The sequence below is a fragment of the Notothenia coriiceps genome, unplaced genomic scaffold (assembly GCF_000735185.1).
Source record: "Notothenia coriiceps isolate Sejong01 unplaced genomic scaffold, NC01 NC01_scaffold00000339, whole genome shotgun sequence".
Lineage (NCBI taxonomy): Eukaryota > Metazoa > Chordata > Actinopteri > Perciformes > Nototheniidae > Notothenia > Notothenia coriiceps.
The window spans coordinates 7,563,342-7,571,662 of record NW_011333040.1 but is presented as its reverse complement, the minus strand read 5'-3'; the positions used below and the strand labels follow the sequence as shown (position 1 = coordinate 7,571,662).

Below are 8,321 nucleotides of genomic sequence, written 5' to 3'. Positions count from 1 at the left end.
AGCCAGAAAATCTAGGTGTAGTCATGGACTCTGACCTGAGTTTCAACAGTCACATTAAAAACAGTTACTAAATCAGCTTACTATCACCTAAAGAACATATCTAGGATTAAAAGACTAATGTCACAGCAGGATTTGGAAAAACGTGTCCATGCTTTTATCTTCAGTAGACTGGACTACTGTAACGGTGTCTTTACAGGTCTCGCTAAAAAATCTATTAGAAAGCTGCAGCTAATTCAGAACGCTGCTGCTCGAGTCCTCACTGACACTAAGAAAGTGGATCACATCACTCCTGTTCTGAAGTTTTTACACTGGCTTCCTGTGTGTCAAAGAATAGATTTCAAAATACTGCTGCTGGGTTATAAAGCACTGAATGGTTTAGGCCCGACCTCCTGCTAAATTATGAACCATCCAGATCTCTCAGGTCTTCAGGGACTGGTCAGCTTTCTGTCCCTAGTCAGAACTAAACATGGAGAAGCAGCGTTCAGTTATTATGCTCCAAATATCTGGAACAAACTCCCAGAAATCTGCAGGTCCGCTGCAACTCTGACTACTTTTAAATCCAGGCTGAAGACTTTTCTTTTTGCAGCTGCTTTTAANAACCCCAGCTACACCCCAGCTTCCACCCCAGCTTCCACCCCAGCTTCCTCCCCAGCTACACCCCAGCTTCCACCACCCCAGCTTCCACCACCCCAGCACAACCCCAGCTAAACCCCAGCTTCCACCTGTAGGCTCGGGGGGTTAGTTATTTAATCATCACTCATCGCGCTGTGTATGGAGGAGAAGGCGTGTGGTGTAGTGGGTTGTGCGTTGGTGTTGGGATCAGGGGAGCTCAGGTTCAAACCCCACTGCAGTCAGCATGTTGTTGTGTCCCTGAGACTCTTCACCCCAAACTGCTCCTGTGGGGATTGTCCACAGTACTGAGTATGTAAGTCGCTTTGGATAAAGCGACATGTAATGTTATGTAATGTAATGAATGTGTACCAGAGCCTGAAGCAACAGCAGGGAGCCGAGCTGCAGGCCCTGGGGGGCTCCCAGCAGCTTCAGCGAGACAAGCAGGAACTCCAGGACAAGGTCACCTATCTGCAGAGTTCTTTGCAAAAGCTACAGAGTGAGAGAGCAGAGATGGAAAGGGTGCTAACGCGCCTTGGTAAAGACAAGTCGGGGCTCAGAAAGACTCTGGAGAAGGTGAGCTGCTCTATAAGCTGCACTGCTGTATACTTCAGGAATTGTTTGACGTGTTGGAAAAATGATTACGTCTCTTTCTTATTGAGAGTATGATAAAAAGATAAACAGCAGTGGATGCTTTTTTATGAATCTACTGTCAGCAGTTGGTGAGCTTAGCTTTGCATAAAACTGGAAACAGAGGGCCATATTTCCCAAAGTGACTTTATTCTTAAAGGGATAGTTAACATTTGTATAAAGAGGGGTTGTATGAGGCACTTATCCATAGTCAGTGTATTACCCACAGTACATAGTGGTTGTCACACCAGGAGTGTGGAAAAGAAGACAGAAGAACCAGGATTATGAAGTGCTGCTGTGGATTGAAGCAGCAAAGCACATTTGAGCCTCATAAAAAAGGCCCATCTAAAAATAAAAATATTCAAAAAAACATCAGTTTAAGTGTACGCTATATTTATAATAACTCCAATTGTTCCTGATAAAAAATGATGTCTGGTGGCTAGCTGAAGCAGTGAAAATATTCTAGATATAGAGTCAAGTGAAACTGATATACGTTTGTTTGCGTCCTAAACACTGCTGCCCCTGTTGCAGCAGCACGTTTCTTATCTCCCAAACTGGGGGTGTGCCAGCCATCATCTAATACACCAGCAATAGAAAACCCCACTTGTACAAAAATCCTAACTATCCCTTTATCTTTGTAATCCAACTAAGGGTATTCAAACTATGTCACAAATGAGGTACGTAGGATGTATCATAAAGAACAGTTGAGGTTATAAAAATGCAAACAACGTAAAGGTCTGATTGGCGATGAGAAGCAGCTTCATAGTGTCAGCTGAAACAGTAAAAGCACAGTCGCTATTTAGAGGGACCCAAGAACATTAAACAGCTTTTTTGTCAGGAGACCTGAAAAGTGTTGATGCTGAATATGAGGTCTACCATCTTAAATATATGAGTGAGCCAAACCTGAAAGCGCTTTAAATGTAATTAAAAGCATCTCAGAGTCAATTCTGGAGCTGCTGGAAGCACAGATACGAATATGTGTATATTGTCGCTCAGATGCCTTCTGCCACATCCCGGATCAGGACGGGCATTCACTGAAAGCGTTAGGTTACATTAATGTGCAGTTATAATAATCCATTCGGTAGGAGAGCATCAAGATAATTAGCTGTTCATCACACTGTAGTTTGTGTCATTGGCGTAATTTAGCTTGTTCCATTTCCCACTTATTCATGTCCTTATTCACATATTGTACAAATCATCTTGTAATGATGGAAACATGTTGGTGGACTGTGAGAACTTCTGAGCTTGGCTTCTGCTACACGCATTACAGGAATGCACATGAGTGCAGAACAATCATGGTAAAGTCGTTCACATTATGTCACCCCTTGTGTCGTTGTCAGGTGGAGATGGAGAGGCTGAGGGTGGAGGAGGAGGCGGCGTCTGCTGCCAGAGAGAAGGAGCAGCTGGGACAGGAGCTGGCTGAGAGGCAGGAGGAGGTGCAGACATTGCAGGTGAGACACTGCTCTGAGAGCCAGGGGGGAGCAGGAGTCTCTCAGCTGCCAGGGATTAGCCAGGACCAAGAGACTTGTCAGGATTGGGAGGGTTACTTCAAAAATGTAATAACTAGTTACATGTCAAAAAAAGTAATCAGTAGGCTAATATTAGTATCAAAATAGAAAAGTAATGTAACCTGAATACTTTCCGTTGCTTTTGGAAAACCTCAATATCAAATGCAAAGCAAATAAAAACGATAAAATAAATAACAATAAGATGATTTTTAATGCATTTTAATTTAATCAAACCAGGTGTTCATCTACTGCATTCAAAAAGAAATGCATTCAAAATAAAGAAGAATTAAAGTAGCCTAAATATAAACCATAAAGAAAATTAGTTAATTATGTCTACCTATTATATATATCGATCTTTATTTAAAAATGTATTGTAACTATGTAATCCTGTTAGTAATTTCAATGTAACAGTAATCTGATAACTCATTTTTTTTTTATAATTGTAATCGAATACAGTTACTTTTTTTCTGTATCCTGATGACGTAATCTCGTTTTAAACTGTAAGCCATTACTCCCCAAGCCTGGTCATGATCACATCACTTTGATCGGAGAGCATTCCTGAGTTTAGGTCATTTACTTATTTCATTATACTACGTTTTACTCTTTATATACCAAATTGTTTTTAAACCTGTAGTTTTTATAACTTGTTTATTTTCTTTTTCTGCCCTCCACCGTGTAACATGAATTGTATTAATATATTGTTCTATATAAACAAAGACTTAAACATTAGCAAGTAGTACTGGTCTAGTACTTTTATCTTCATGTACAGTAGTTGCATACAAATCTTGCTCTGCATTTGAGTTTCAATGCTGTTACAAATAGAATTTTAATTGAGTTCTATTTAATTGTTTACATCTATCCATAATACTGCCTTCTACCATGTTTACATCTATCCATAATACTGCCTTCTACCAGTATGTGTTTTGTAGTTGTGCTCTAAGAAGAACCCCCTGTGTGTCAGGTCTCGTGACCTCCGTCAGCTGAGCTTCAGAGAAACTCTGTGTCCCCCTTCTGTACCAACACTGTTTACACTTACTGACCTTTACTCTTCTCTTACACTTCTATAAACTTATGTGAACTGTCCTCAGGCTCAAATGTCCCAGTCGGAGCACTCTTATGCACAGCACCTCCTGGAGGTGACTGCCCGCCATCACCAGGAGTTAGATTTGGAGACGGATCGTCTGAGAGACACTCAGCTTCAAGTAGAGCAGGCCTTGGAGAGCAGGGAGAAGGCTCATCGCCAGAGGGTGAAATGCTTAGAGGAACAGGTATTGTGTGGATCATTTATCTTTCTTTTGTTCGATTTATGTCTCTGTATTTTTGTTTTCTTCCCTCAATTTGTTTTGTTTCTTTGTTTTGAATAGGTGATGACTCTCAAAGAACAGCTAGATCATGAGACAAGGAGACAAGAAGACGAAAGGCTTATTTGAATCAGATGATGCAGCCCGGTGTGTAGGCAGAGCCTGCAGTGAAGTATGTAGCACCTCTGGCTTCCTCATTCACTGCTCCTCTGGCAGCTTCCCAACAACAGTATGTTACAAGCTACGTCCACACTTGGAAACACACGCGCATACAAACACTCTCCGAAGGCGTTCGGTCCCACCCATGCACATGTGCACTGCGGATTACATTAATCTGCAGGCAAACTCAACAACAACAAACAATGAATGTTTTGTTCAGAAGTGGACTGGATGTGCCAAATTGTTTTAAGGATTTCCTCTGGCTTGGTGCGGTTGGGGTTTCTAAGTCTGTTTATGCTGTGTCATTTTTTTTAGGAAACAACGTGATAAAAAGTATCCTTAGTTGCTGCTTCATACTCTGATGATTATTCCTATACTATATTTTCAGAATCAGAATACCTTTATTAGTCCCACAGAGGGGAGATTTACGAAATATGTTGAAACACTGTTTGTGTATTCTAATGAGAATATAGATTCAAATATTAACAATGTTTGTTTGCATATTCCCCTGCTTTGAGTTAGTCTTTCAGGCAAAGATTATATGGTGTTAACTAATTTATTTGATTATATGTTCATGTATTTGACTCAACCAATGATAATGTGCCAAAGCTGTGATTGAGTGTGTGAGAACACAGTTATACAATATATTTTCAGAAAGGTTTTGATAATCAATTATGTTTTTCTTCTGGCCACACAACTTGTTTTGGAAAAAGTTTTCTGTGAACTTTGGGAAGGACAGCACTGCCCTTTCATGGCATGTGAGTTCTGGCTTTGGTTCGCACCATTAAAAGATTTTGTGGATTTAGTGTTGTTGGTGCGAGAATGACCTTCGCTCTCTGTCTCCACTGCTGTCCCTAGTGTTTTCTTCCAAAGATCGTTGCAGGACTTTGTGAAGATCATCGTTCCTTCAAAGTTGCTTGCGATATGTCTGTAATCATTCTCCAATCCAAAAATTCTTTAAATAATGCTTTATTTTCTGTGATAATAAGAAAAATTTAATATATTCGTGTGTTTTTGTGTATTCATTCACAAATGGATTTACTGTATGTAAATATGTATGTTTCTTTGGAGCCAAGCTACTTCTTTCGACTCTTTCTTTCTTTTCAGTTCTTACATTTGTCAGGGTTTGAGTTTTGTTGTGTCTAGTTGTGGGGTTATTTTTGCTGTTCTGTTCTCCCTGTCATGTTTTCCTCCTTGTGTCTTGTCTGGTCCTTCTCCCTGTGTTTTCCTCCCTGTCGTTAGTTTCCCTGGTGTGTCTAATTGTCTGATTGTGTTCACCTGTTGCCCTTGTGTTTCTCCTCCCCTGCCCGGCTATTTCTCGTCTCATGATTACCCCTCCCTGTATTTAGTCTTNTATTATGCTCCAAATATCTGGAACAAACTCCCAGAAATCTGCAGGTCCGCTGCAACTCTGACTACTTTTAAATCCAGGCTGAAGACTTTTCTTTTTGCAGCTGCTTTTAATTGAACTATTCACATTTTAAACTGCACTGTAACTTTTATCCATGTATTTTTTCTTTTAATGTTTATTTTATTATCTTTGCTTTTTAATGACTGATTTGAAATGCCATTTTCTTAATGTCTTTCATTTTGTGTAAAGCACTATGAATTGCCTTGTTTTGAAATGTGCTATATAAATAAACTTGCCTTGCCTTCTATTTAGCTTGTGGTTAGTTTTTTTCTCGCAAAAATGGCACCATTGTCCCCAAAAATTTGTGCCCGAGTACAGTTTTGTAGGCCTAAAATTTGTTTTTTAATTAACATGCTCAACAACTTGTTGATCTACAAATCCTATAACTTTTTATTAATTTTCAAAACAAAATCCGATTTACAACCAATATTTTAATTATGAATATTAAATGATGCTCTGCTCAACGCACCTGATACATTATGAACTAATTAGGGTCTGTGTCTAATCCATTTGATATGATGCTAATGTCTAAATGGATTAATATGGAGAGCGCCACGGCTGCCGGCACAAACCATCAAGTGTTTGATGTCCAAGCTCACTCTCCATCACGTCCGGCCTCACACTGTAAATTCAACTCAGGTGGATGTTTGGTGCCTTCATTTGTTTAAATGTGAATGGTTGCATTGGTGTGTGTGTGTGTGTGTGTGTGTGTGTGTGTGTGTGTACGTATACGTTAGTATAGTGTAGTCGTACTAGTACGTAGTTAGTACTGGTGTGTGTGTGTGTGTGTGTGTGTGTGTGTGTGTGTGTGTGTGTGTGTGTGTCTTTGTTATAGGTTGCAAAGGGTTGCCATAGAGGAGAACACAATTCATTTCAGCTCATTATGTAGCTGAGGTGTTCATTAACAGCGTCTCAGATGAAGGTAATGAGAGAGAGTTTGTTTCTGAAATAAATCTTTATAAAAACCTGGAGAGGTGGGGGGGGGGTCTATGGACGCAGCAGACAAAGGCTTATATATCTTCGGACCAAACTTTTAAAATTGAGTGTAAATTTAAAAGTGTACCCATGTAAATATAACAAACAAGAAGTTCCGATATCATGGTCCATAAAGCATTAAAAAATAGTTCAAATTATTAAGATATTTTGGGTTCTCCCTTTCCTCTAGTGTGATATATAGATGCATGTAAATGGTCTGCAAAGGCTAAAATCCCTAAAGTTCCCTCCATAGGGAGTGCTCTCCCACACACTGCCCCTGCCCTGCCTGAAACGCCTCCTTTAGACCCCTTTGTTTACTTCAGTAACAAAGTGACATCACCACGTAACACTCGTGCTATTATTAGCTAGCGCTCAAACACATTGCATCTGATAGGCTAAGGGACGGGACATATCTAAGCAGCTTACCAATCACAACAGAGCCGGCCAGCTAACCAATCAGAGCAGACTGGGATCTGTCTTCAGACAGAGGGTAAAAGAGGTGCTGCAGCACAGGCAGTATGAGAACAATAAAGAGCTTTTTGAACATTAAAGCATGGAGACATGTCATAGAGGCACTAAATGTAAATATGAAATTTAAAAAAACATATTCACACTTTAATAATTTTGCATTTTCTCTCCATGTTATAATTTAGTTTATCTTTTAATTACTAATTTACTGGCCAAACATCAAGAACCAATAGTGAAACAGTAAATTATATCAGTTTTCTGTAACTCATTTCAGAGGGAAATATTTAAAATATTTGAAAGATTTTTGGATTAAACATATGCTCAATTTAGTCAACATTATTACTTGACATAATATTTATAAGAAGATCATTTCTACACATAATAATTGGAAAGCAGTTTGTGAGTGAGTGCTGAGTGTTACATATGCCATTTTTTCTGCAAGTAGTCAATATTTTTTTTAAAGCTGCACTGATCAATAATTTTTAGTAAACAAATTGGTGATATGGTTAGTGAAAATCATAATGTCAAATGTACATAGATTTATTTCAAGCAAAGCAGTTCCCCTCGACCTTTATAGCATCTCATTGTTTTGGTTATACGGCCTGCATATGTACCGTTTGAATTCCCTCTCACGGGTCTTATTTTCTATAACTGCAGGCAGCAGTTTTCAGTGAAAAGCTCTACTAAGCTTCCGTGCGCTACCTGCTGAGCATGATACAGCAGACAGATACAGTTAGCGGCGAGCCGGTGAACATAGAGCACTTAGCAGCTGAAGAGCCAGATGTTTACTCTGAGGAGTCAGTGGAGACCAACACACATCTAAAAGGAGAGACAATATTCATCAAGCGGTCAGGAACATGCTCCCAAATGAGTGCTAATTTTGCTCCGTGTGTCAATAGAAAACTCGATATATATTGATGGTCAAGGTTGTGTTTTTTTAATATGGTATTTTTGTTGGACTTTCTTACAGATCCCTCCAAAATTGCAGATTTTGTTAAAGATTGGAGGTTATCACAGAGACACTTTTCTCCATTAGCAGGTGAACGTGAAAACAAAGTCATTCAAACATAATTCTGCACAGCGGAGCTTAAACATCCAAGTGAAGAAACACACAAAAAAAAGATTCATGAGCTGAAGGAGGCTCTAAGTAAGAGATCCGAATATTTATACCACCACTGACAATGATTATAGGCTAATGGAAAGTACTTTTAGTGGAGTATTCTGACATTTTCCTCATAAATGGGGATTTGGAGTCCAAAT

At 39.4% G+C, this 8,321-nt stretch overlaps 2 protein-coding genes across 2 annotated transcripts in view; both read left to right on the top strand.

Moving 5' to 3' along the window:
• Nucleotides 1–728, top strand: part of LOC104950476 (zinc finger BED domain-containing protein 5-like) — a 15,063-nt gene extending 14,335 nt beyond the window's left edge. Inside the window, exon 2 of the mRNA XM_010777006.1 lies at nucleotides 606–728. Within this exon, the coding sequence (XP_010775308.1) occupies nucleotides 606–728 (123 nt within the window). The remainder of the gene's footprint in view (nucleotides 1–605) is intronic.
• A 241-nt stretch (nucleotides 729–969) lies between these two features.
• On the top strand, nucleotides 970–5,414 carry LOC104950464 (rootletin-like). The gene is made up of 4 exons (XM_010776998.1): nucleotides 970–1,185; nucleotides 2,580–2,690; nucleotides 3,836–4,015; nucleotides 4,112–5,414. The coding sequence occupies exons 1-4, from the start codon at nucleotides 970–972 to the stop codon at nucleotides 4,175–4,177; spliced, it is 573 nt and encodes a 190-aa protein (XP_010775300.1). The 3' UTR covers nucleotides 4,178–5,414.
• Nucleotides 5,415–8,321: the final 2,907 nt, after the last annotated feature.

Coding starts and splice junctions, on each gene's coding strand:
- LOC104950464 (XM_010776998.1), top strand. CDS start 970: ATGAATGTGTACCAGAGCCTGAAGCAACAGCAGGGAGCCGAGCTGCAG. Junction 2,691..3,835: donor AGGAGGTGCAGACATTGCAG/GTGAGACACTGC, acceptor AACTGTCCTCAG/GCTCAAATGTCCCAGTCGGA. Junction 4,016..4,111: donor TGAAATGCTTAGAGGAACAG/GTATTGTGTGGA, acceptor TGTTTTGAATAG/GTGATGACTCTCAAAGAACA.